This window comes from Simochromis diagramma, unplaced genomic scaffold (genome assembly GCF_900408965.1).
Source record: "Simochromis diagramma unplaced genomic scaffold, fSimDia1.1 OVJJ01000483.1, whole genome shotgun sequence".
Lineage (NCBI taxonomy): Eukaryota > Metazoa > Chordata > Actinopteri > Cichliformes > Cichlidae > Simochromis > Simochromis diagramma.
Window position 1 is genome coordinate 2,610,061 of NW_024386835.1, and position 27,347 is coordinate 2,637,407.

Here is a 27,347-nt window from a genome sequence, read left to right on the forward strand (position 1 = left end):
AGACATGTTACAAAATCCGTCCAAATACAAAATGATCTAATATTTGTATGCCTGAGTTTAAACATTTGACATGTTTTCTGTGTTATGTGTGAGTTTATATGATTTGCAAATCATTGCATTTTTTTTTTTTTTTTTAACACATTACTCAGCATCCCATTTTTTAGGGAGAATTGGGGTTTTAATTCAGATTAATTTTGGTGGCTTTTAGAAAACATGTGAGGGTTTTTTTGTTGTTGTTTTTTGTTTTTAAAGAAATTAAATATTTCTCGAAATTGTTGTGTGATTCATATCTTCCCTGTCTCTGTTAGGCTGGCCTCGAATGAAGTGGGTGATAACAGATTCAAAGTACCTGACGAAACCATCCAAAGACTGGCAGCCGCACATTCCCACTGCTAACACTGACCCTGCATACATAGAGGTAACACAGCTGTGCTTATTATTATTTTTACTTTTTTTCCTTCATTCTTAGAACCTATTCCATCCTGTCAAAGTACCAAAAATATTTTAAAGTATCATTTTAGTCTGGTGTGTTGTGGCTCATCTGTTGCTTCATCTCTTTGTAGTATAAAGCAAATAAGGAGGGCACAGTGGTGGGCGTGGCTGTGTCTAAAGTGGCCATGTTAACCCACTGCCAATCACTGACTCAGGCCTGCAACTACTGTGAGGGTGAGTAGAAGGATAGTGTTTGCATCACCCCTTACACAAAGCTTTATTTCGGTTCAGCTCCATGTTATTTATATAACAGCAAATCACAACTTGAGTCATGTCTCAGTTTAGATTGTTTAGACACAGAGGTGTGGACTCGAGTCACATGACTTGGACTCGAGTCAGACTCGAGTCATTAATTTTATGACTTTAGACTTGACTTGAAAAAATGTTCTAAGACTTGTGACTTGACTTGGACTTTTACACCAATGACCTGGGACTTGAATTGGACTTGAACCGGTTTATTTGAAGAGACTTGATATTTCACCCCAAATATAAAATGTAACACGCATATTATATAGAAAGTGTGCACCATTAATTCAATTCATTTATTCAAGCCACACTCCGTACGTATGTGTGCGTGAGCTGTAGCACAGCCAATCAAATTAACCAGATTTTTTTTAAGAAGAAAAAAAACCGCTCAAAAATGCTGCAAGGAGTTATTTTTTTCAGGTACATAAACTATGAAGTAGTCAACAAAAAACCGAAATGCAATATGCAAAACATGCAAGCAGAGAATCACAGACAGAGATGGAACAACTTCCAACTTTGTCCGACAGTTGAAGTTGCATAAAGAACGGTAGGTGGTCCTTCTCTTTTGCTATGATGAGATAGCTGACTTCATCTAACTAGCAAATGTTGTCCAGGCTCCGTTGGTGATACAGTTTTTTTTTTTTAATATGTATGATATTTTTGTCATGCGATTTTAAAGCCGGTCCTACAAGCGCATCCAAGAATAACATGCAGCTTATCTCAGAACTGTCGTTGAAAATTATTATTGGAGCTAAGTTTAATTGAGCTGCATTTTAAAGAGGTGCAATTTCACAATTTGTGTATATTTTCTAAGTTCACTATTTTGTCATGTGTTGAGAAAAACACAGATTTAAAAATCACATGGTCTAATATTTACATTTGGCATATAACTGCAACATGCTTTTTTTTTTTCTTTTTTTTTTAAGACTCGAAAGGACTTGAAATTCAAAGTTTCAGACTTGTGACTTTACTCGGACTTTTACACCAGTGACTTGAGACTCGACTCTGACTTGCCTGACATTACTTGAGACTTGACTTGAGACTTGCAAAACAATGACTTGGTCCCACCTCTGTTTAGACATCACAACCTCACTTGTGTGTTTGTGTCTCTGTTTTAAGGGGAAACTTTGGTGAATGTCTTGGACTTCAAAAAGGACATGGGCTTATGGCATGGAGTTCTCACAGTGAGTGTCATTAGCTGTAGATTTCTAGGTTAGGTTAGGTTGCATATACAGTTAGGTGCATGTACAACGTCTTAATTTGTGTGCACATTATATCTGAACTATAAATTCTCTAGTAAATGTAAAATGTTAAATTACTAATGAAAGAGATTTCTTGCACAAAATCATCACAAAATGGGTTTCTCACTGTTTGTGTTGTTTGTCAAGTTGGAAGGAAAAAACTCCCTTCCAGTTTTTTTTTTTATTTGCAACCTCCAGTAATCAGGTTGTTTGATTGCAGGCTGTAATGAACAGGATACACACGATCAGCGTTCCCTATGCAGTGATGAAAGCCTGTCCTCTCTCCTGGGTGCAGAGGGTCCACATCCATAAAGGTAAATTATCTTTTACTCTGAGACGACGTGTATTAAAAAATGATTTTATAATTTTATAATACTCCATGTAACTCCTGCTGTTGTGCAGCTCGTGTAGCTCTGGTGAAGTGCCGTGATCTGCACTGGGCCATGATGGCTCATCGGGAGCAGAGAGACATCAGCCTGGCTTCATTACGAATGCTCATTGTTGCTGATGGTGCTAATCCCTGTGAGTATGTCCCGAGCCATCGCTGCTTTGTAAAACTGGGTCTTTTCCAACAAGCCAAATTAGATGTCACACTTTTAAAATTGTGCTTTCCAGGGTCAGTGTCTTCCTGCGATGCCTTCCTGAACAAGTTCCAGTCTCATGGGCTGAAGCCTGAGGTGATTTGCCCCTGTGCCACATCTCCAGAGGCCATGACGGTAGCTATACGAAGGTAACTCACTGACCTATATTCACTGTTCTTATTGGATGTTGTTAAACATTACAGAAAACTTAAAGACAAAACCAGAAGAAGATTAAAACCAAATTCTTTCTATTCTTTCATGTCTCACACAAGCCACCTTCACAGCCTGTATTTCAGTCCAACTAGACAGAATTTATATGTGATGTAAGAGGGTAGGCAGATGGCTAACAGATGGAAACATCCATGTTTGATTGTGAACTGTCTACTCGTGTAGACCCGGAGTGCCTGGTGCGCCTCTCCCTGCCCGTGCCATCCTTTCCATGGGTGGCTTGAGCCACGGTGTCATCAGGGTGAACACGGAAGACAAGAACTCCGCTCTGACTGTACAAGATGTGGGGCACGTCATGCCTGGAGGTGAGGGTAGAAGAAAAGCTGCATGATAAACGGCTTTTTGTTTGCATTTGTTTTTTTGATTGTAATTAATTTGCTAAAAAAGAGACCATTACGACCTACACTTAAAAAAAAAAACACAAACAAACAGTTTTCTACACATATTAGGAGATTACAATATTGACTAACTATAACCATGTGGTTATAGTGTAAAAATGTAATAGGCCTAGTTGCCGCCAGCTCTGAAATCTTTCTGTTTGACCTTTTGCACGTCTCCAAGAAAATGGAGGCAAACAAGGTTGTTCAAAAATATAATCATAAAATTATAATCATATGAGAAAATTAGAAATTCAAATAATTATCTTCTTCTTTTCAACATCCAGATAAAATGTTCCAGTTTTTTGGCAGATGTTTATTTCTAAGACTTCATGAGATAAACAGTTGGGTTTTTGAACACTAAAACAGCATTTATTATTTTGGCTATATATCAACACTTGTTCATGTTACAGGTTGTAATGAATATGCAGACTTTAAGCTTTCACTTAGGAGGTCAAACTAAAATATTGTACCAACAACTGCCATTTTTATTTTTATATATATATATATATATATATATATATATATATATATATATATATATATATATATATATATATATTAGTGCCCTGTTTATCTCGGCTCATGTGTAATTGGACAATCCATACGAAAACTTGACTCGGCCTATTCATTAATATTTCCTCATAAATGAATGAGATCAAAGGTTTGGAAGTGATTCCAAGTGTGGCATTTCATTTTTAAAAGCTTAATCTGTGAACCCACAACATGCACTAAAGGAGCTCTCAGTGGAGGTCAATATCCACCAGAGAACTAGCAGGGACATTAGCACGTTGGCACAATAATGAGGGGGGGTAAAAGGATGCACTGTTGTACTTGAACCTGGACTAATTTGGTCAGTGATCATGGGATCCTTTCCATCATAAAGAGAAAAAAAAACATTTATCAAACCTCTAGGAGACAGACATGTCCTTATCCAAGCCTGTAACAAGCCCCTCATAAGCCTCAGCAGTAGAAAACAAAGATTAGACATTGGAGGCAGTCTGATGCATAAATGTGCATCTGTGGTTAAGCAGACAAATTTGTACTTTAAGCTAAAATGAAACCCAGGAGTTTCTGAAGGTAAAGAAAGGCAAGACTGAAGGCATAAAGAACCACAAAATATAAAAAACATTTGCAGGCCTGGCAACAAAGAATCCCAAAGGAGGAAACTCATTCTTTGGTGTTATCTGTTTGCTTCCTGACATCGTGCAGCCATTTCCTGCAAAGGATCCTCAGCAAAGTCTTTAAAATGAATATTTTGATGTAACTGTGTTAATTTGTTCATTTATATTTATGACGCTCAGATAGGGGACTGAATATAAAAATTGTTAATTGTTAAAACAAGTAATACACTCTTTTATTAAATTCCTTTCAAATTTAAGCTGAAAGTCTACACTTTCCCACATTCTGTCAATCCAGTCAATCCTTTTAAACTGCAAAAATAACAGAAAGCATGTAAATCTGAATACATGTATGCAACAAAGAATGAAAGTGGGACTTTTTTTTAATCATACGTCTAAGATAAAATTATCAAGGGAATCATTTTAAATTAGGAAGTCCGTGTTTTCTTAACTTTGCCTATTTGTCCCTCCAGCTCTGATGTGTATCGTTAAGCCAGATGGACCGCCTCAGTTGTGTAAAACAGATGAAATTGGAGAGATAATTATCAACTCCCGTGCAGGAGGCAACATGTACTACGGCCTGCCTGGACTCACCAAAAACACCTTTGAGGTGCGAAAGCAGAATAACCAACACTCAAACTGCACATGCTGCCACCATCGTTAGTAAGGGACGCAGTTAAAGCTGATTCTGTTTTTGTGTGTTTTGCTGTTCTTTCTTTGCGTCGTCGTGCCCAGGTGATACCGGTTAACGCTAACGGAGTTCCCATTGGAGAGATTCCATTTGTGCGATCTGGACTCCTGGGGTTTGTTGGCCCAGTAAGTAGGACTCTTTCATTAGAGCACTTCTGTGGCAACCTGAAACCATTCGTCTCTCTCACCAACAGTATAACAACCCTGCTGTTGCATCACTTGCTCTGTACAGGGCAGTCTCATCTTCGTGGTGGGGAAAGATCGAAGGCCTGCTGATGGTAAGCGGGCGGAGACACAACGCCGACGACTTGGTGGCCACAGCTCTTGCAGTTGAGCCGGTCAAGACTGTGTACCGTGGCAGGTGAGGCAAAACTCTTCTTCATGGATTAAAGAAAATAATTTTAGAGCTCTTTGGTGGGTCAAGTGCAAATCTTACTTATAACTACTGACATCTAGTGGTATAGAGGAAACACAGCAGGCCCCACACTGACAACTGAAGGGATTATTGAAAGATAAAGTATTTCCACTTTCTGTATGCTTTAAACTGCTCATTTGTGTTTGATTTCCACGTCTTCTGGCTAATCTTCAGTGAGTTTGTGTATCCTCGTGTGTGTCAGGATCGCTGTGTTTTCAGTCACGGTGTTCTATGATGAGAGGGTTGTAATTGTGGCAGAGCAGAGGCCCGATGCCAGCGAGGAGGACAGCTTCCAGTGGATGAGCCGGGTGCTTCAGGTAAATTCAGCCACAGCGTTCGAATGGAAGCCTCCATTCAGTGTGTCTACAATATAATCTTCAGTCTTTGGAGTTATCGAAAAATCATTCGTCATATAGAGCATTACCCAGCAAAGCTAATCTCAGTGCTTGGTTTCATCTGTAGGCTATTGATAGCATCCACCAAGTGGGGCTCTACTGCTTGGCTCTGGTCCCGGCGAACACCTTACCAAAAACGCCGCTGGGTGGCATCCACATTTCTGACACAAAGCAGTTTTTCTTAGAGGGCAATCTCCACCCCTGCAACATCCTAATGTGTCCCCATACCTGTGTCACCAACCTGCCCAAGCCCCGCCAGAAGCAGCCAGGTAGGTCTGTCTGACACAAACTTCTGTTCAACATGACTGGAAATGATCCCCATCAATTTCTTACAAGATTATGCCAAACGAAGCCTCGGTGAGGAGTTCATAATTTAAACATATTTAGCATAAATTATTAAATGGAGTCCAGCACAGAGACTGTTTATAGATGTAGTTTGTAGGAAACCTATGGGTCTGCCGTGCAGTCATAAGGATATATATGCAATAATCTGCAAATGTCTTAAGTCACCCCTCATTTCTAGGTGTTTTGCTAGGAAACTGCGAAATAAGAGCAGCAACTTATTGAAATGTGCAAACATGCATGGCATCTAAATAAACAGTGATTGTACTATTCTAACAATTCAGTATTTGGTTTGACGACCTTCAGTCTTAAACAGAGTCTGAACTCTCTTAGACAAGCTTTCCTGTCATTTTTGGGGCAGGGCTAGCTCAATAGGTAGAGTGGTGGCCCCATTATCGGAAGGTCGGGGGTTCGAATCCACTGAACAGCTACACTGAGGTACCCCTGAGCAAGGTACCGTCCCTACTCACTGTTCCCCGGTGCCCAATGGCTGCCCACTGCTTCACTTAGTGAATGGGTCAAATGCAGAGAGGAATTTTCCCACAGGGATCAATAAAGTATACATTATTTTTATTATTATTTTTTTAAGTAGTTTTCAGGAATAGTTCTCCGGGCTTCTTGAAGGACATTCAAAGCTCTTCTCTCGATGCTGCCTTTTGTTTGTTTCTGTGTCAAGATGATCTCACACAGCTTTGATAATTTTGAGGTCTGGCCTCCCTGTCTTGTTTTTGCCTCCTACTTTATTTCACTTTATCTCTTTCGGACTGTTTTGTCTTGTAGTTGGTGTCGGTCCTGCATCTGTCATGGTGGGAAACCTGGTGGCAGGAAAGAGGATTGCCCAGGCTGCAGGGAGAGACCTCGGTCTGATTGAAGATCAGGATCTGGTCCGAAAGGTACTAGAACTATGAGCACCGAACTCTGAATCTGATAACCCAAGCTTCCATCAAACTGCCGGCAGAAGTGGCCATAAAATGTTCATCTTCTCACCCTCTTTGGCACTGGTTGAAATGGTCTGGCGTCTACTGCACATTAATTGGAATCTGCAATAAATGAAAATGTGAATGGATGAATGTATGCAAGAACTATATCAGAATTTTGCACTGATTCTTGCAGTGTGACCGTACCCTTTTTAACCACACTCCTGTTTTTCAAAAGAGCTAAATGCAAGTCTTTCAGAAGCTGCAGGCACCCTGTGCATGTGATTAACAGCATTGCTCAGCAAAGTGTGTTAAAATAGGAAACACTGAAACATTTCAGCTGCCACTGTAACAATGGCTCTACCTCAGCCAGACCTCAGTTTTATAGAAAAATCTGGACTCTTCTTTCTCTCTTCTCTCATCACTCTCTGGATGTAGCTCTGTATGTGGCCCACCGTAATGGTAAGAATCACGACCCTCTCTGGCATGTTCCCCACCCTCGTTTATTCTGGTCATGCTCGAATCTGTATTGTATTGTGGTTTTAGTTTGTGTGCTTTCGTTCAGTTCTGACGTAAGCAAGAATTTGCATGGGTTTTTAACTTTTTGGTATTTCAGAAAATAAGCACCTTCCATGAATGTCACCCTTTTTTTATTTTTTTTTTTTATTGCTGATGTACCTTTCACATCCTAAGTTAGTGTTCATTACTATAAGAGCTATATTGGCTTAGTGTGCTATAAATTCTTGTTCAGATCATTTATACCAGACAGCTCTCAGACAGCACACTCAGTGTAAGCACCGCTTTGTTTATTTTAAATTTAGACCCTAATAAATTCTTTTTTTTCAACATCACCCTTCCTGTATTTACCCTCAGTGGCTGGGTTTGTAATATTTTATACACTTAAACAAAAAAAACCCTCAGTTTACAGTGTGTAATTATGTTTCTTATTTAATAACAGCATCAGTATTTGACAGAGGCGCTACAGTGGAGGGCACAGACAGACCCAGACCACGTTCTCTACATTCTTCTTAACGCCAAGGTACCAAACCGATCTGTCCATACACTGCAAAATGCCGTACATCATCTGTGTGATTGACAAAAACAATACATAGTAACCTTACTGTCACCTGTCCTTCAGGGTGTGACAGTGGGGACAGCGACCTGTGTCCAGCTTCATAAGCGAGCTGAGAAGATAGCTGCAGCGCTCACTGAGAAAGGCAGCATCAACACAGGAGAGAATGTAGTGCTGCTCTATCCTCCTGGTGGGTTCTACCTCCGGCTCCATGTCTAAGCGTTCCTTCCGTCATCATTGTTATGAAATGATTTTCCTCTGTTTGTTTTCCCTCAGGGATCGATTTGATTGCTGCTTTTTACGGCTGTCTCTATGCTGGATGTGTTCCTGTAAACGTCAGGCCTCCGCACCCTCAGAACCTGGCAGCCACGCTGCCTACTGTCCGCATGATCATTGACGTAAGTGCATGTGGTTACATGCATTTATGCCTGTCCTTTCATTTAATCCTAAGCAGGATCTCATTCGTGTAGATATTAGGACTAAAAAAAACACGTACATACCCTGGATTACTTCTGCTTATGCTTTCACCAAAAACAACTCTGCAACTACTTGGCGCCTCTCTGCGCTTCATTAGATTTTAACAGATCTTTATGGCATCCAGTTTCCTGAAATAATTTCCATTTACAAGCTACATTGATTCTGAGAGCAAATTATGCTCATGAAGTGGGTCCAGTTACAGTGTCCATCATAGTTTCCACTTTTTAACTGTAATCGACCCGCTGATGGAATGTGCTGCTCACAATTTTACAACAAAAATGATTCTGACTGTTGTGTTGTTCACGCTCCCATTCAAATGTGTTTTGTTACCAGGTCAGTAAAGCTGCGTGCATCCTTACGACACAAAACCTCATGAGGACTCTGCGCTCCAAAGAGGCAGCTGCCTCTGTTAATGTTAAAACCTGGCCAACAATCATTGACACAGGTAGTAAATACTCTTAGTATGTTAATCAAGCCTGAACATATCTCAGTACTGCATGATGCTCTGGTTACAAGCCATGGGCCAAATCAGGCCCCCCCTTGTGGTGCCAGTTGGTATTATTGAGACGTTCCAGCTATTTTTAATGTTTTATAAACACCGTCAAGTATTTGCAACTCAGATGTAAGTATGCAGTTAGTATTCAGTTATTAATCCTTGTATCAAAGAATTATGAATAATAAGTCAGTAATGTGAAAGTCAGGCATTCTAAAGAAAGATGATTCACTGTCCTCACAGTTCATTCATTTTGGTAAATATTCTGGTAAATATTGTTTTTGTTTATTATAAACTATCGTATTTACCAGAAGGTTGACCAAAATTAATCAAAAATTAAAGGTTAATGACTCTTTGTTTTTATTAGTAGCTTCATAGTATAGTGGTTTACACATTTGCCTAACAAGGAAAAGATCCATTACTTGGTCTCCGGAGGTTACACAAATCCTTTTTGGGGTTGTGCCCAATGTAAAGGCATCCGATGCAAAAGCAAACATGTGTAGCTGCCCGCTGCAGTGCCCCATTGTGACTGAGGGAGCTGCTTTTATAACAGTTTACTGTCATTTTGCTATGCTATAGTTTTCAATGGTAAATGGCCTGCATTTGTATAGCGCTTTTCTAGTCCCTAAGGACCCCAAAGCGCTTCACACTACATTCAGTCATTCACCCATTTGCGATGGCAAGCTACATTGTAGCCACAGCTGCCCTGGGGCGCACTGACAGAGGCGAGGCTGCCGGACACTGGCGCCACCGGGCCCTCTGACCACCACCAGTAGGCAAACATGGGGTTAGTATCTTGCCCAAGGATATTTGGCATGCAGCCTGGGATTGAACCACTGACCTTCTGATTATTGCTCTGCCACCTGAGCTACAGCCACCCCATGTCACAATCAATCAATGGTCCATCAACATGATTTTTAAATAAATCAGCCGTGGAAGCTGTAAATAAGCAAACACGCCGAAAAGAAAATGAGAAAATAAAACACTTTTTCCCCTGTTCAGTTTTAACATATGACAAAACTTTAAATCCTGCAGTTTCTTGTTATTTACGAACACACTCCAAATTAAGCACACATTGTTCACAGCGCTTGACTTTCTCATGTGTCAGATTCAAAGCAGGAACAGGGTTCATTAGTTGTGGGTCGCAGTCAAGGCAGCGTAGATGAAGTTGGCGTTGGTTATTGTGGACTGTTTGAATCTGCAACACTGAGACACTAAAACAGGAAGCTGGACATTTCACTGCTTTCTACAATTGTTATCCAAGTTGCTCAGTGGGTAGATTTGTGAATAGACACCTGTTTGGTGAACCTTGAGTTAGTTGTTGCTTGCTGGATCCTATTCTATATCATTGCTCAATATTATCTTAAGTTTACTTTGTGCACAGCGCTGTAAAACCCACATTATTCGTGTTTGCAGATGACCTTCCTCGCCGCCGGCCTCCACAGATCTATAAGCCGCCCACAGCAGAAATGATAGCTTATCTGGATTTCAGCGTGTCCACAACAGGCATGCTCACTGGAGTCAAGGTGAGACACGTGACTTTTTATATGACTCCTCTGACTGGGGCTTTTACAGGATGAATTTTGCCACATGAAAAAGACTGTAAAAATACCGAGTTCTGTCACGGTGCCATTTTAAACCAAATATTGGCATCAATTCTGTAGTCGTTTTTTAATTTCGTGTTGGCTGTATCTTAAACTTGTTAATGACTGTCTGGTACACTGTCTCATACATTATAGCAGTAGTAGAGTAGTATTAAAACACCAGCAGGAATCAGCAGGGTGTCGTTTTTCTTTTTGTAATCCAGTACAGTCGCAGATGCACCTGGAGCATGTCTTCATTTTTAAAAAGTGAAAGCGTATAAGGAACAGTTTCTGATTATATATGAGTGGCAGATATCTATGGAAGACTTTGCTTTATAAAACATGCAAAAAATAAATTCTTTATCTTTTCTTGTCTTTTATCAGATCTCTCATGCAGCAGTCAGCGCACTTTGCCGCTCTATAAAGCTTCAGTGTGAACTGTACTCCTCTCGCCAAATAGCCATCTGTCTGGATCCTTATTGTGGTCTGGGCTTCGTCTTGTGGTGCCTCGCCAGGTACGGTAAAACGTCAGCTACAATATTACACGGTTATTTACAAAGGTATCACTTTCCCCACTTTTTCACCTACATGTTTTGTCTCACAGTGTCTACTCAGGTCACCAGTCAATCCTGATTCCTCCGTTCGAGCTGGAGACCAGCTTGTCTCTGTGGCTAAGCACGCTCAGTCAGTACCGTATCAGAGACACCTTCTGCTCCTACTCTGTCATGGAGCTCTGCACTAAGGGATTGGGTACTCAGACAGATTTACTCAAGGTTAGGACTCGACATGCAGGAAGAGAAACAATACAGCTATTTTTAAAATAAAACATCATGGGTTTGATCATTTGCATGTTTGTTTAAGGCCCGTGGTGTGAACCTGTCGTGTGTGCGGAGCTGCGTGGTGATAGCAGAGGAACGCCCTCGTCTTGCCCTCACACACTCCTTCTCCAAACTGTTTAAGGATGTCGGGCTGTCGTCCAGAGCTGTCAGCACTGCTTTTGGTTCCAGAGTTAACCTGGCCATCTGCCTGCAGGTACACCAACCAGCAGGACGTCGCTGTTGATCATAGATCAAATGAGAAAGAAGTGGGACCTCTTTAAACCTGTTCTTTTATATATGTGTGTGTTTCAGGGCACCACTGGTCCTGATCCCTGTACGGTGTATGTGGACATGAAGTCCCTGCGCCATGACAGGTGAGAACAGTCAAGTTAGTTAAAGTAAACTTGCTAGTATTTAGTAAAAGCTTACTTTACACTTTTTTTTTCTAGCTAAATGGGATTTATTGGACGTGATAAAATAATATCACGTCTGGGGGGGTTTTCTGAAAAAACAATAAAAACAATAACACAGTGAGGTTCTGGCTAAAACCTCACTGGCATCAGAAACTTCTCTGTGCAGGAAAATCCCTGACATGGTCCGATTTGCAAAGATTAATTAGAACTTTGAATATTTATAAATGCGCTGCCTGTGTTTTTGGCAGAGTGAGGCTGGTGGAGAGAGGAGCACCTCAGAGTCTTCCTCTAATGGAGTCTGGCAAGGTGAAACTCATTATGCGCTGTCCTGTGTGGTTTCTTTTCTCAATTTTTGAGAGGTTTAATGAAAAGCATGTCAGAGTTGTATTTAGTGTCTTTGTTTCTCTGTCATTTTTAGATACTGCCAGGTGTTCGGGTGATCATAGTAAATCCAGAGACTCGAGGCCCACTTGGCGATTCTCATCTAGGAGAGGTTAACCACAGCACAGCACACACGCATATCGAGACCACACCTGAAGCTAGAGAAGATTTTCTCTGAAAGTTACATATGTTTCTTTCTCTTAGATCTGGGTAAACAGCCCTCACAGTGCCAGTGGCTACTACACCATATACGGAGAGGAAAGTCTTCAGGCTGATCACTTCAACACCAAGCTCAGCTTCGGAGACCCGCACACTTTATGGGCCAGAACTGGATACCTGGGTTTTGTGAAGAGGACCGAGCTACTGGATGCAAGCGGGGGTAAATAGACCACAACTGAGCTAAAACCTGGACTCAGAAATATTGATGGAATAGTGCTGATAAGTTTAATGTAACAAGGTTTGCAGATCTAAACCTGATAAAGCATAAACTTAAACTTTATGAAACTAAAGTAACCTCGATCCTACAGTAACCGATTACAAATTTTGCTCTAATGTGACTGAATTTGTTTGGGGGGGGGTGTTGCTTATATTGTTTGCATTTGTGTGCTCAGATCGGCATGATGCTCTATTTGTGGTGGGCTCACTGGATGAGACATTGGAGCTACGAGGCTTGCGCTACCATCCTATTGACATTGAAACGTCAGTGTCACGGGCTCACCGAAGTATTGCTGAGAGGTGCGAATGCATGCACACACACCGACACACACTTTAATGTTTTTAACAATGTAGGAGTAGGTAATAACTGTACATAAATAACCTGAGCTTAATATATAATAATATCCTATAGTACAGGGGTGGGCAATTCCAGGCCTCGAGTGCCGGTGTCCTGCAGGTTTTAAATCTCACCTTGGGTCAACACATGTGAATCAAATGATTCGTTCGTTACCAGGCCGCTGGAGAACTTCAGGACATGTTGAGGAGCTAATTTAGCCATTTAAATCAGCTGTGTTGGATCAAGGACACGTCTAAAACCTGAAGGGACACCGGCCCTCAAGGCCTGGAGTTGCCCACCCCTGCTATAGTATTTATCAAAAATAAAAGGGCAGCTCATTCTCTTTCTTTTGGCAGGACTTTAGATATATAACAAATTTTGGGGTTAACTTGAGAAAAAAGGCAGTTGGAAAGGTCAAATGTATCATAATACTATATTGTGATATTTAAAAACCCCATGTAACAGTATCATTTCTGAAACGTTGTCAACACAATTAAAGGCAGTACAATTATAAACATAGTTTTAAAGATAAAAGACATGTTATGAACATGTGCCTATATGCTGTTAATGCAAACAAAGTCAATATAGCATTAATATCATTTTGACCTACAGAGGAATCGATGGACTTTGAAGGATAAGTCAGAGGTCACGTATGAAGTCATATTTGAAGTGTTTAAACAGTACTTTCTGTATCCTGACAAAACATACCACACCTCTGAGATTCCTGTCAATTCTCGGCCAACAAATCATTAACCTGACCTTGAACAACTTCATGGATTTAAGCCAGATTTTAATGGATCATTAACATGACCCTACAAAGTTTTATCAGAATTCATTCAAAATGTTTCCAGCTATTGTGTTTACAGACAGAAAGACACACAGAAACGCTGCCAAAAACATAACCTCCTTGGCGTGAGTAAAAAGCCTGGCTGGTACTAATAAGGATAGAAATATAAACCTTGCAGATAATCATTGAAAATATTATGTCTACATTCATTTAGAAATCAGCTGTTTTTGTTGTTGTTTATGGGAGAAAGAAATACAAGAAGTGATGAGCTAATTTCAAAGGAGGAGCAACTGAGAAAATAACCTCACTTTTTTCATTTGTGAAAACATAATTAATAAAAAGAGCAGCAGCATGGGTTCTTCCCAGTTTCTTATTATTGCTAAACCTTGAAAACATGAAGGCCTTTGTGTATAAATTTTGGAACCCCACTGCCTTAATAAAAGATTACATTTTAGGCTGTCATCACAACGTAATATCCGATTAGTTTTTATTATTCCTCATCGTGACACTGCTGTTAAGTGCCTCGTCCTTGTGCCTCACAGTGCTGTGTTTACGTGGACCAACCTGCTGGTGGTGGTGTCGGAGCTGTGTGGTTCAGAGCAGGATGCGTTGGACCTGGTGCCTCTGATAACCAACGTGGTGCTGGAGGAGCACCACCTCATTGTGGGTGTGGTGGTCATCGTTGACCCCGGTGTCATTCCGATCAACTCCAGGGGAGAAAAGCAACGCATGCACCTTCGTGACTCTTTCCTCGCTGACCAGCTGGATCCTATCTATGTTGCTTACAACATGTGAGCGCTTGTGGTGGTGTTCTGGGATTTAAAAAAAATACTAATAATTTTTTAGCCATTATCCCGCCATCTGGCTACTGGCTTGGTTGAGGTGTAAGGCAAAAGCATGAACCACATATACTGACACCTAGCCCTGTGTGACACCAGCATATCTTGGCCACATGCATGTCTGTGATTGGATCTGTGATGCTTGGAGTTGTTCACTGTGTTTTGTTTTTGTTTTGTTTTTTTGTTTTTTTCAATATATAGAATTTTGGGGAAGAGGTAACATGTGCATGTCGCACATTGGAAGCAAAAAAAGAAAAAGTCCCTGCTGCTCCTATTCTTTTCTTTTTTGTTCTGCAGAAGGGGCGGAACAACACATACAACAGGACCACTTTTTATCAAATCTTTGTGAAAATCCATCCTTTTATTATGCCGTTACCACAAAAACCTTCCCTTTTGTGTCTACGCACCGCAACTGCACTTCAATCTACAACTTGAAATATTTTTACATTTCAGACGCACACAAACGCATCTGCTGAGCCCTAGTCATTTATCACTAATACAGATGAATAAGAGGGCAAACTGTGAAAATAACAGCAAGTCTGTGGACATTACTTAAAATGCTTTTTTTTCCCTTAATAATGAAGCCAAATAGATTTTCCTGCCCTAATATATTTCTTGCCTTATAAAACTTTCAAACAGCCATACATTCCTAACTTAATTTTTAAGAATTTACCCTGAACGGCTGTTGATTCTCCTTTGGGTCTGAATATTAGTTGAAATCCTGGTAGATATCCAAAGGGATCAAAGCAAAAGATGAAAGAGGCCATATTCTGTACTGTACTTACGAGGGCCTCCTTTTATTTTAGATACTGTACGTAACTGTATAGATATTTTTAATTGTAAAAATGTATAGATGCTTACTCAGCTCTCTCGGTTGATGGTTTGTAGATAAAGAACCCAACGGGGAGATTACAACAGTAGCAGAAAGAAGATTGTAAATACAGTTTAACAGTTTCGAAGTGGTACACTAGCTATGTAATGGAGGATAAAGGTAAATAACTTTAAAGCATTATTAGTCAGGATGAATTTAACATTGCACTTTCACAAAAAAAATCTCTATTTTATTATAACAATGAGGCATTATAAATGGTTCAGGAGCATGTGTGTGATGAATCTTGGCTGAGGACTTTTGAGGTGTCAGTGGGAGGACTATTGCTGGTAATGCCAGGAAACTTTCTATCAGCTGCTGGGGGGGGGGAAGTGTCTACGGAGAAGGCTAAAAACCAATATTATGACTGTTTTCAGGCTACCAGGTTATTTTGTAAGAAAAAGCAGGCCCCACAAGTGTTCATATATAATCCATTACCATCATACTTGCAAAAGAGCCATGCCCCTCTAAGTTTACTTTACACAATAGAGCAAGTATGTAAAAGTTCAGCCCGTTTCTCCCCTCACCGCTAGAAGGTTCATTCAAACCTTGTTTTGTCTTTGTGCAACTTTGTAAATAGTTAACTCTGAATGGCAAAAGCAATGCTGTTAGTACCGTCATTATGTATCTGGATTATTTTCTGTGTTCAGTCACTGGATTTTTAGAAGCACTTGTGAATCCATCTGCAGAGCTTAGCCAGATTTAAAACATCTTTGGTTGATAATGAAAGGTAATGCAGAAAAATGGGAGAAAAAAAAAAAGAGCAGCTAGATATATTTGCAAACTGTAGTTGGATTCCTGCGAACTCGTGCTTCTCCTTGTGCTCCTCAGAGAAGTAAGAGTTTGTTTGTTTTGGATCATACTGTTTCAGTGATGAACCTTGAATATCAACATGTATATAGTAATTGTTTTTTTTGTTTTTTGTTCTGTTTGGACTTTTGCTGTAGTTTTATTATAACATTCAGTCATGCCAAACATTTTAGAAACAACTTTAACATAACTGGGAATGATAATCATTTAATGACTGCACTTTGCACTGGTGGTACTTAACAGCAGGTTTCTAATGTGTGGACTTTATCCCCGTTCAATGTTACATTAAGTATGTAATGTAATTTTACAGCTTGATACTTGTTTTTGCCTAGTTTTAAATCCCCCCCCCCCCCCCCCCACACACACACACACACACACACATATATACGAATAGCTCTTCATCTTAGCTTTAACACTGCATCCTACAGTTGCAGCAGAATGTTTGCATGACTCAGCCAAGCACAAGAAGGAATTCTCTTGAGGCACATCTTGTCTTGAGGCACAAATGTGGGGGAGGGAGGGGATTTAAATATGTTTGAAACTGTATATTCAGGGAACAAAACTCCTAGGACAGGGATGGACCAGCTGGTCCCGTGGTGCAATCTGTGAAGAGTACCCATAAAATGTAGACATTTGTCAAAATGAGGTGTTACAAACCTAATAAGCATACAGAGGCGTAACTGACAACCAGTGTCCGTCTACCATCAACCTGCTTCACTGGGAAGTCTACAAGGGCTTCTTCTGGTTTCCACTCTTTTTTTCTCCGTCAGAGTTCTTACACACTATGCAATCCCGACGACGGTGCAATTTCTTTTCAAAGCTTGCACAGTCTGGTGAAATAAACATGATGCTTATACATTTTGTAATTACTAAGAACGGAGGACTGAACAAATTTAACCAGTAGTGTACTTAAGACTGTATTCATCTCTTGAGTTGTTCTGTCAATGTTTTGTGTATGCACACTTTAGTATGTTGTATTTTAATTATTTGGTGAAATCTAAACTTGCTCCAAGAAGGTGTGATCCACTGATTAATCTTTATTGCTACAGAGGTGTTTCAACTCGTATAGTTAAAAAAAATAATACTAAGGTGGTACACTTTCCCGTTTTCTCACTTATTTTCTATTTTGGTTTGTTGTACTTTGTTTTATACTTTATGTATAAGTAATGCAGAATAAAAAGAACCATTTAATCATTTCAAGTGTCTGGATATTCTTGAGCTTACTAATGAATACTGTTATTACTCTAAATATCTTACACTCTTTGGATTATTGTACACACTGCATCCCCACAGACTGTGGTCAAAAAGGGATGGACATGGTCAGTGACTCGCGTAGGCTGTGGTGTTTAAACGATGCTCAGCTGGGGCCCCAAATGTTCCAAGAAAAGATCCCCCACACCATTACTGCACCACCACCAGCTGGAACTGTTGATATAACAGGATGGATTTATGTTTCCAGCCAGATTTTGACCCTGCCATCCGAATGTTGAAATCGAAACTTAGCAGACCAGGAAACCTTTTTCCAATTTTAGTGAGCCCATGTGAATTTTAGCCTTGACAAACCTGGCACCCGATGAGGTCTTCTGCTGCTGTAGCCCATCTACTTCAAAGGTAGATGTCTTGCATTTCTGCATAGCTTGGTTGTAACAAGTTGTTATTTGAATTATCGTCTTTTCCTATCAGGTAGAAGCAGTTTGGCCTCTGGCATCAAAAGCACATTTTCACATAGAGACCTGCTGCTCACTGGATATTTTCTCTTTTTCCAATCATTTTCAGTAAACTCTATCGATGCCTGTGTGGGGAAAATCCCAATACATCAGTAGTTACTGAAACTCTCAGATCACTCTGGCACCAGCAAGGATACCATGTTCAAAGTTACATTAAATCCCCCTTCTTAGGGGACAACTGCTCTTGCAAGTTGTCTTGACCATTTCCACATGCCTAAATACATTGACGCGCTACCATGGGAAGTGCTTCATTTACAGTAACTTCTACCTACTCCACACTATATGCAGTAGAAGTTTTGATTCTCTCTGAAAGGATGTGAAAACAACTCAACACCTTTTTTCTGTGAAAAATTACATAAGTCACTCACTTAGACACACTGTAGGTTTACAGAGCTGCAGTCTTATCTTTTCTGCACTGCCATATTTTCAGCAGTCACAACTGCACACAGACATTTAGTGAGTGTATTTCTATAGGATACATCTTTTGAACCTATTACAGAATAACCTGGGTCATATTCTCAAGTAACAGGCTCTGCAGTTCTACCAATAATTTTACACATGTTTTGTAAGGTCACAATGACCTTGACCATAATCACCATAACTAGTTCATGCCTGTGTCAGTTTGTGTCAAATCTGAAAAAAATTGCCTCATGGAGTTTGAGATTTACATTTGCACAGCTGTCACTGACTCCGAGCTGAAAACATATCAGTCTTTTAAAAGATATGCAACAAACATGAACATAACTTTTAGCAACTTTTTTTTTTTACTGGTACTGAGATTTTTTTCACCCCTAACCAGCTGTGGCGGATGGCTGCCCCTCCCTGAACCTGGTTCAGCCTGAGGTTTATTCCTGTTAAAAAGGAGTTCTTTCTTCCCACTTTGGCCAAGCGGGTTGTTTGATTGCTGGATTTTTCTCCATTTTCTGTAGGGTCTACACTTTACAATATAAAGCACCTTGAGGTGACTGTTGTTGTGATTTGGCATTATATAAATTAAATTCATGTGAACTAAATTAAATTACATGCGTACATAAAAGTGGCAAGTGTCTAAGAAGCGTTAACAACAAAATATACTACATTATACATGATCTAAAAAAATATGTAATATTTTTGTCAAATTTAAATCACATAGATATAGTAAAAAAATTACAACTTCTATTAAAAACTTATAATTAAAAAACAAAAATAACTAAGAAGGCACTAGCATCATCAAATCAGGACAGAATCATAAAAAAGAAAAATCAAATTAGATATCAAACTCAAAAGGACAGAAGGACGACGTTAAAAAGTTGCAAACATTTAGTCTTGAATGCTCTGCACAAAGTCATATATATATGTGTGTAATATCATAGATAGTTGAGTTTGTTGTTTCATTAAAAGCAAGAAAAAAATTGTCCTTTTGTGTGCAAATTTTGATTTGAGAATGCGTAGAACATGGCAAGAACCTGCACTACATGAATAATATAAAATGCATAATCAGCAACAACTAGAGAAGAATCAGAGAAAATGTTGTCAACTATATCAACCATTAACATGAAGACAAAAACAAATGAGAAGATGTGTCAGGAGACTGTCCACAGATAGAGCATTTCACACCTGTCATTCTTTGATCAGTTTAAATGAACCTTCTTCAAGTCAACATCTCAGAAAATGTTGCAGCTCGAATAGTCAGAATTGTCTTTATTCCCTGAAAACATAATGAAGTAAACTTTTCATTTCTCTGTGTTTACTAGTTGTTCAAACTCTTCTCACCAATCACAAAGCCTAAAGAAACTGTTACGTAATGCGTCTTTGCTTTAGCAGCACCGCCCATTTCCTTTGGGAAAAAAGTGGTCAGCGATTTTTTTAGCTGACATCTTTATGTTTTTAGCCTTTTAGCCTTCGGTGCTAAGTACTTTTAGGATTACTTTTTTTGATCAAAGGTCTATACCCAAATCGCAGGAAGTCCACGCTGTGAGCGAGAGCAGCTTCTCTGCATTTGAAAAGGTAAATTTCAGCTGCCTGAGCGGCAATTTTGTGCTCGTGTGGCTGTCTGCTCGGCTGTGGCGGTAATGGCGGCTGCTACTTCGTCAACTCCTCGCCGTTTTACGAAAAGGGAAGGTGTAGTTAGCTTAATGGCTCCCCGTATCGCTGACGTCTGTTGACGCGGTAACTTGCGTGCCAGTGACAGAGTTGCACATATTTGCTCATTCAGACAAAAGCTTGTCCATCCTTTGAATCGGAGGAGAGAAACTTGCCTCGGATGTTGCTATGAAATCGATTTATAAGATTTAAACTGCTCAACATCCGTTTTACTGTACGTTAGCTACCGTTAACTAGCAAGTGTAACCTTAGTGATCTAGATCATTCTAGCAGTGAGGAGCTTTTATTTCACCCGAAAACGTTTGCTTGGGATGGAAGTTGCACATTGTAAAATTAGCAATAAATGAATAAAGAAAAAAAAGTTAAAACTGTTGACTGTCGGGCCTAGGCATGTTTCGTAACTCCTTTGCAACGTTAGTTGCATTTGGGCTAGCGCGACCTAACCAAAGAGGAAGTTGTTTTTTTTAGTTGGCTTTGATTCACGTTTTTTAAACTGCAGAATAATTAAATAAACTGTGATTTGACCGCTCATATATTCTTCACAGTGATTGTATTAATGGTGTTAAGTAGTAGAGGAAAAGAAGCAGAGAAGGCCACAGCGGATTGGTTACAACATGTCACAGGCGTACCACCCCGCCACAGAAAGTTGTTGTTAACACTAGCGCCACTATGAAACGGTAATGACTTATTTCTTCCCAGTTACTATGGAAGAAGTACAGCAGGTCAGCAATGGCATTGAGTCACAGACTGCAACCATTCCCACTACCATCACAACCTCTCAGTTCTCACAGATAGGCCACCAGGTAACTAATAGATTCAAAATGCATTAAGTATCACTGCTATACTACAGCTGCTCTCGCACTGCTGATAATACAAGGCCACTTATGAATGCCAGGCTGAAAGCGCATATCTGACCTTTTGTTACAGCTTCATGTTTAGGTTCATTCATGAAGTTTTTTGTTTTCAACTCTTGCTGTCACACACCTTAAATTTGTTTACTTAAAATGGATTAAAGAAAAATTGAAACGAAATAACCAAATACATTCTAGGTTGTAGTGTAGTAAGTCTGCTTGGCTTAATCTTGCTGCTTATTTCATAAAGCTGTTTCAATTCATATCTGTAGTACTATTGAGGTCACAGTATCTATGAACTATCCACTTAAAGTACATGGTGTCCAAATGAGGATAAATGAAGACTTACATGTGACAAAAAGCAACTATGTGGAATCATATTGTTATCAGCTTGTCAGGTTTATAAATAATAATTTTAAAGATAATTTTTCTTAAGATATCCTTTTATAGTTTGTTATTTTTAGTCATACTAATTGGATATTGCCCTTGCTACTGAATTTATTTTAAAAAAGGGAGGGGAAAAGCTTTTGTGAACAATTAAAGACGAATTTACCTCTACTAAAACTACACCGGAGTGCCACAGGAAGCTTCGTGGCTAAATATGGCAAAAATAAAAAGTATGTTGTGTGTAAATTTGAGTGAAAATTTCCTTATATCCTTATTAATATTTCTGTTGTTCTCAAAAGTTCGGAGCACACTTGTGTGTATGTATGTACACACACACACACACACACACACACACACACACACACACACACACTGACACCAAGCTACTATGTCAAACATACAGTTTTTTGACATTTAGAACTTTCCTGTGTTTTTTTTCCAGATGTCACTGGGTGGTTCTCCTGTAGCTGTTGTGCAGCTGCCTGGTGGTCAGTTTCAGGTTCAGGGTGTGATCCAGTCTGCACAGTCATCAGTCATTCAGTCCCCTCAGGGGCAAAATACACAGGTAAGACCGGCTGCTTTTCTCAGCTCTGTATTTATTTTATTTTCAAATGGACCTTTTGCTTAAATTGTTTTTATATCATAATTGACCACCTACTTTCAAGGCCCTGGGTACAGACAGTGAAGACTCACAGGATTCATCAGACAGTGGAGCAGCAACTCAAAAAACCAGAGAAATACTGGCGAGGCGGCCTTCATATCGGTAAGGAAAACAAACAAACAAAAAGAAGCTGAAAACCCAGTTCTTGTTTAATAAACAACAATTCAGGAACTGTCATTTTTTCACATTATAGAAAAATCCTGAATGACCTTTCAGCAGAGGAAGTGGCACACATTGAGGGAAAGGACAGCAGTCCCACATCCACAGGAGTTACGGGTGTTACAGTACCAACCACACCAATCTACCAGACCAGCAGCGGCCAGTACAGTAAGAGCTTTTCCCTTCGGTTATACTTGAAAGGAGAACCTACAAAATGTTTCTCGCTGACTTGCGAAATTAAGAATTGCAACATTAAGAATTGCCTTGAAATGTAAAATATATATAGGGAAAAGAGCTCTATATACATGGAGCGCTATACTGAAAGTTAGAATTTTTGTAGTACTTGAGCTACTCACAAAAAATGTAATTTTTACTTTTGCTTTACCAGCTTCTAATACTGTTTGTGTAATTTTTTTCTAGTTACCATAGCTGCAAATGGCACAATCCAGCTGGCATCTCCAGGGTCCGAAGGCATTCAGGGACTTCAGGCTGTCACCATGGCCAACTCTGGTGGAGCCCAGTCAAGCACCACCATCCTTCAGTATGCCCAGACACCTGATGGACAGCAGATACTGGTGCCTAGCAATCAGGTTGTTGTACAAGGTGAGTCAATAAAATTTGCCAGAGTTTTCAACCAGTTTTTTCCTGATTACTTTTTTGTGAGCTTAAATGTGTTCAGCTAAATTATGCTCTCTCATAACATGTTCCAGTCAGATGACGGTGCCTTATCAAGGGGCTCTGACTACAAGAACAATGTAGGATTGGCAATCAAAAAAGTAAATCCAGTCACAAGTCTTCCTGGAGCTTACTCCAACATCCTGTAGTACATACCACGGACCAGTAGAATATGGAAAAACACACATACTACACTAAATACTTACCTACCATGCAGCATATTGTGTAGTGGCCTTGTGTCTGAAAATCTTTACATTCTTAGATTTTATCTGCTCAGTGGTATGTGTGTAGTAACTTGCCAAATACAGCTTGTAAGGTTCTTTATAAGAACCATCTTACTTCCAACAAGATGTCTTTTTATTTTTCAGTCTAATTATTGTTTATTTGAAAAACAAACCCAAACTGCTAGTTGAGTCACATAGGTTTGAAATCTTTTGAAATAAGAGGGGTAGAAAAAAGGCCAACAAACCCGAGCAGTAATAATTCAAATTTCAGCTGAACACAAGAATTCCTCGTGTGTGCCAAGTGAAGTAACATATGTCTTGTTGGACTATACCACTGTACATAGTTCTGGTCAACTGAGAAGTAATTACTGATCAAACATCTTAACTCATGCCTGCATGCAAAACTCTTGTTTTTCCAGTTGTAATTCTTTGACTATTGTTCCACACAGGTGCAGGAGGAGAAGTGCAGACGTACCAGATCCGCACAGCACCCACATCCACTTCCTTGCCTCAGACTGTAGTTATGACGTCTCCTGTGGGACTGTCCCAGACTAAAACTGATGATCCAACACTGAAAAGAGAAATTAGGCTCGCAAAAAACAGGTAAACCCACAGTGTATTTGTGAGTAAAACAAGGTCTCGTATTCTGCCTGGATGGGGAAGCTTTAACAAGTTGTATGAAAAAGCTATAAGTTTACAAAATCATCAACTGATTTGGACCCGAAAAAACAATCTGTAGGTGTGAAAATGCCCCAGGTGCTTTTACTTTGTGTACATTCATTTTATGGTTATAGTTATAGTTGGGGAGGTAGGGATTGGACAAAATCCTCTATCACCGTATCAGTAAGTTTATAGTGCACATTGTGAAACACTTTTTTTCCCCTGTTTTCAGAGAGGCAGCCCGTGAATGTCGACGGAAGAAAAAGGAATATGTTAAATGCCTGGAAAACCGCGTAGCTGTTCTCGAGAACCAAAACAAGACTCTGATTGAAGAACTCAAAACATTAAAAGATCTTTATTGTGTTAAAACAGGGTAACCTGTGTGAATAATGTTCATGGATTGGGACGTAGTGTGACAGTGGTGCACCTCAGCCATTTGGACGTGATGGGGTTTCTGGGAACACTTCATTTCAGGCTGAGATTCTACAGGGTTTTGTTTTTTGTTTTGTTTTTTTACTCTGTTTGATATATAAAAAAAAAAAGTGACTTATAGCAGTGACATTTACTCGGGAAAAAAATACAAATTGGCCATTTTTCCACCTGCTGTTTTTAAAAAATGCTAATGCTATAACATTTATAGTTGTGTACATTTTTAATAATGGGAGATGTGAAATTGTGAGCTTTAATGTTGAGTCTCAGTTTCTAAATGTATCCCTTTCCTTTTTTTCTTGTTTTTTTTAAACTTTGCTGTTGGATTTTTTTTTTCTTAAACAACATCTGCAGAAATTTGACTATATAATTACTACACAGACATATTTTGTTTATTTTATGAACCAGCATTTCCCCTCATTTCCCTATACGGAGATGTTACAATTGTCATTCCTTATATTTGTGCAATGCAATATAAAAGGTAAGAGAGAAAGGAAACAAACAAAATTAAGTGTGGTTTGTTTGGGTGTTTTATGGCCGTTCCTTAGACAATCAGGGAAAAAAAGCACAGTGTCCAGGTAATATTTATTATATACATCATGGGAGGGAAGGGAAAGGAGAACAAAACAGTAAATAAAATGTTGCTGATTGTGTAAATAAATATATTTTCACTCAATTTATGTAGTGTGGCTAATGTATTGCAATAAAAATGTAAGCAGATCTGTTATAATTACAGGGATGAATGAAAATAATTTCAGGTGTTTTTTCAGAATTTTAAACTTGTGTGCACTCAGATGGGCTGCCTTTCAAAATAAACCACCAGCCTGAACTTGGACCTCAACTAGTAGTTTGAAATTCATATGTGAACTCTGGACAGGCCATTACAAGTGTTGCTTTAGGATGTATGTCACTGTATAACCTGAATGTTTTAATATAAACTCCACAGTCCACCATGCAGTCATTTAATACAATATCCCATGATGTGTGGCCTGATCATCAAACTGACATCTGGAGCATCAATGTGTCTCAAGTTAAGCTCGGAAAAACCAGCTACCTCTATATCTTTCCATGTTGTTCTGGTAATCATGCATCCATCCCCGAGAAAGCACCAGAGAGGCTCAAACACATACTGCAAAAAGTATGTCCAGGATGAAGAATCTGAGACAACATGTTCCAAAAAGTAGAAGGCGCCACCCTGAAACACAGTCAGCAAAAAAGATTACATTGTGTTCATGTGTGGTTGTGTAATGCTGGTTATACATACACTGGGGCTGACTTTCTGGCTGATACTGGTTCAAACTAGATGAAGTGTGACAAAGAAGGGGTGTGGCGATTCCAGTATAACCATTGGACTCCTCCATTGGAGCCATACATCTATCAGATATTTTAGGATTTGCTAACAGTAAAAAATATTCTTGACAAGCATAAAGGGAAAAAGAAGTCTACTTTAAAAGTGCGGTCTTTTGCATATTTTAACTTAAAATATTTAACAGAGTTGTTCAAATGCCATGCAAGACGTGTGAGGTTCAGGTAAAATATCACCTTCAGTGGGTCAACCACAGATGATGCAAAATCTGCATAAGTAGATACTTCACAGATTCATTGCATAAGATGATTTCTGGGTTGTGGGGCGATTGTGGCTCAAGAGTTGGGAGTTCGCCTTGTAATTGGAAGGTTGCCGGTTCGAGCCCCGGCTTGGACAGTCTCGGTCGTTGTGTCCTTGGGCAAGACACTTCACCCGTTGCCTACTGGTGGTGGTCAGAGGGCCCGGTGGCGCCAGTGTTCGGCAGCCTCGCCTCTGTCAGCGCGCCCCAGGGTGGCTGTGGCTACAATGTAGCTTGCCATCACCAGTGTGTGAATGTGTGCGAGAATGGGTGGATGACTGGATATGTAAAGCGCTTTGGGGTCCTTAGGGACTAGTAAAGTGCTATATAAATACAGGCCATTTCACAGAGAAACCAGTCTAATACTTTGTAGAATGGCTTCATTTCATTTCATCACTTGAGATGCCACTGACTATACTACATGTTGAGTACTTCTGGAAGAAGGGCTTCTAGAGCTACAGATATTTACCCAGTCTCTAGCCCTAGCTTTTCATATTGGCGGAAGTTGAGGCCAAATACTTTTTAAGCAGCCGGTGATATATTTTAATCAGATTCATTGCATAAGATGATTTCTGGGTTAAAATTACCCCAACCCGTTGTGGCAGATGGCTGTTCCTCCCTGAGCCTGGTTTTGCCAGAGGTTTCCTCCTGTTAAAAGGGAGTTTTTCCTTCTCACTGTTGCCAAGTGCCTGGGGCTCATCTGATGTAAAGCATGTTGAGAGTAGGTTGTTGTTCTGATGTAACGCTATGTAAATAAGACTGAGTTAAATTGGATATGTTGTCCACTGCTCTACAAGAAGCCGGGAAATGGTGGTAATAACACACCGAGTGTGTTTAATGCCACATAATGAATTTACTAGCCGTCCTCATGTAACCGACTACAATGCCATTCATGCGCGTTAGCAGCAAATGAAATAAATCCTACTGAGCCTGAAGGCAGCACCGAGACGTTACTTACTGTTCTGAGAACGCGCCGGGCCTCCTGCAGGACCTGCTGCACATTGCTGACAGAGCACAGGACTAAGGTGCAGACAACAACGTCCGCAGAGCCGTCCCGTACTCCCCGCATGTCCTCCCCGGAGACGCACATAAACTTGTCGTAAGTCAGATGCTGGTTTGCGTCCATGCTCATCCGCAGGTACTTCTCGAAGTGCGGGTTGGGGTCAGTGCAGATCACCGTGCAGCCGTGAGGGTAAAACTTGAAGTTAGCTCCGCTGCCGCACCCGATCTCCAGCAGGCGGAGGGTGCCATCGGTATCTGCAAATTTAGCCATGTTTCGGAAAAGCTCCCTCTTGACTCTGTGCATTTTGTCGTTGTATGAAAATGTCACATTGTAGGCGAGCAAGGGAAAAAGGCGTTTGTACATGCCACGCAGCCCTATGACCTGCATTGCGTGCAAGGGCAGACTCAAGGCTGAACAAAGCAGTCTGCATAATTTCATTAGACAAACCTTCATTTCTCACCGAGTTTACCTGAAACTTTGCTGTGGCACTTGAAGATTAACGATTTAAGAAGCTCAAAAGATTATAA

At 40.0% G+C, this 27,347-nt stretch overlaps 3 protein-coding genes across 4 annotated transcripts in view; 2 read left to right on the forward strand and 1 right to left on the reverse strand.

Moving 5' to 3' along the window:
- Positions 1-17,552, forward strand: part of dip2bb (disco-interacting protein 2 homolog Bb) — a 45,014-nt gene extending 27,462 nt beyond the window's left edge. The window contains 29 exon segments of the mRNA XM_040028817.1: positions 309-418; positions 564-666; positions 1,858-1,922; positions 2,200-2,293; positions 2,382-2,501; positions 2,595-2,709; positions 2,954-3,093; positions 4,760-4,896; positions 5,022-5,102; positions 5,209-5,229; positions 5,231-5,337; positions 5,594-5,708; positions 5,854-6,055; positions 6,909-7,021; positions 7,484-7,507; positions 8,004-8,084; positions 8,184-8,307; positions 8,394-8,515; positions 8,928-9,039; positions 10,504-10,613; positions 11,055-11,185; positions 11,275-11,443; positions 11,532-11,702; positions 11,801-11,862; positions 12,150-12,207; positions 12,320-12,394; positions 12,487-12,661; positions 12,894-13,017; positions 14,384-17,552. Of these exon segments, the coding sequence (XP_039884751.1) occupies positions 309-418; positions 564-666; positions 1,858-1,922; positions 2,200-2,293; positions 2,382-2,501; positions 2,595-2,709; positions 2,954-3,093; positions 4,760-4,896; positions 5,022-5,102; positions 5,209-5,229; positions 5,231-5,337; positions 5,594-5,708; positions 5,854-6,055; positions 6,909-7,021; positions 7,484-7,507; positions 8,004-8,084; positions 8,184-8,307; positions 8,394-8,515; positions 8,928-9,039; positions 10,504-10,613; positions 11,055-11,185; positions 11,275-11,443; positions 11,532-11,702; positions 11,801-11,862; positions 12,150-12,207; positions 12,320-12,394; positions 12,487-12,661; positions 12,894-13,017; positions 14,384-14,636 (3,314 nt within the window). The 3' untranslated portion in view covers positions 14,637-17,552.
- A 2,313-nt stretch (positions 17,553-19,865) lies between these two features.
- atf1 (activating transcription factor 1) lies at positions 19,866-24,889 on the forward strand. Of its 2 annotated transcripts, XM_040028818.1 has the most exons (8): positions 19,866-20,071; positions 20,867-20,970; positions 21,848-21,970; positions 22,071-22,168; positions 22,260-22,393; positions 22,646-22,828; positions 23,574-23,727; positions 24,017-24,889. In XM_040028818.1, the coding sequence occupies exons 2-8, from the start codon at positions 20,872-20,874 to the stop codon at positions 24,159-24,161; spliced, it is 936 nt and encodes a 311-aa protein (XP_039884752.1). In that variant the 5' UTR covers positions 19,866-20,071; positions 20,867-20,871; the 3' UTR covers positions 24,162-24,889. The 2 variants fall into 2 exon arrangements, with proteins under 2 accessions (XP_039884752.1, XP_039884753.1); XM_040028819.1 differs by lacking the exon at positions 20,867-20,970 and having other exon boundaries at positions 19,876-20,071.
- Positions 24,516-27,340, reverse strand: LOC120731695 (methyltransferase-like protein 7A). Its single transcript, XM_040028820.1, has 2 exons — positions 26,776-27,340; positions 24,516-25,408 (listed from the first exon to the last, which is right to left on the reverse strand). The coding sequence occupies exons 1-2, from the start codon at positions 27,271-27,273 to the stop codon at positions 25,172-25,174; spliced, it is 735 nt and encodes a 244-aa protein (XP_039884754.1). The 5' UTR covers positions 27,274-27,340; the 3' UTR covers positions 24,516-25,171.
- Positions 27,341-27,347: the final 7 nt, after the last annotated feature.

Excerpts from the sequence above, each read along its gene's own strand:
- atf1 (XM_040028818.1), top strand. The coding sequence starts at position 20,872 with ATGGAAGAAGTACAGCAGGTCAGCAATGGCATTGAGTCACAGACTGCA. Across the intron at positions 22,169-22,259 it reads GCGAGGCGGCCTTCATATCG|AAAAATCCTGAATGACCTTT; the intron begins GTAAGGAAAACA and ends TTCACATTATAG. Across the intron at positions 22,829-23,573 it reads CAATCAGGTTGTTGTACAAG|GTGCAGGAGGAGAAGTGCAG; the intron begins GTGAGTCAATAA and ends TGTTCCACACAG.
- LOC120731695 (XM_040028820.1), bottom strand. The coding sequence starts at position 27,273 with ATGAAGGTTTGTCTAATGAAATTATGCAGACTGCTTTGTTCAGCCTTG. Across the intron at positions 25,409-26,775 it reads CCCGGCGCGTTCTCAGAACA|GGTGGCGCCTTCTACTTTTT; the intron begins GTAAGTAACGTC and ends ACTGTGTTTCAG.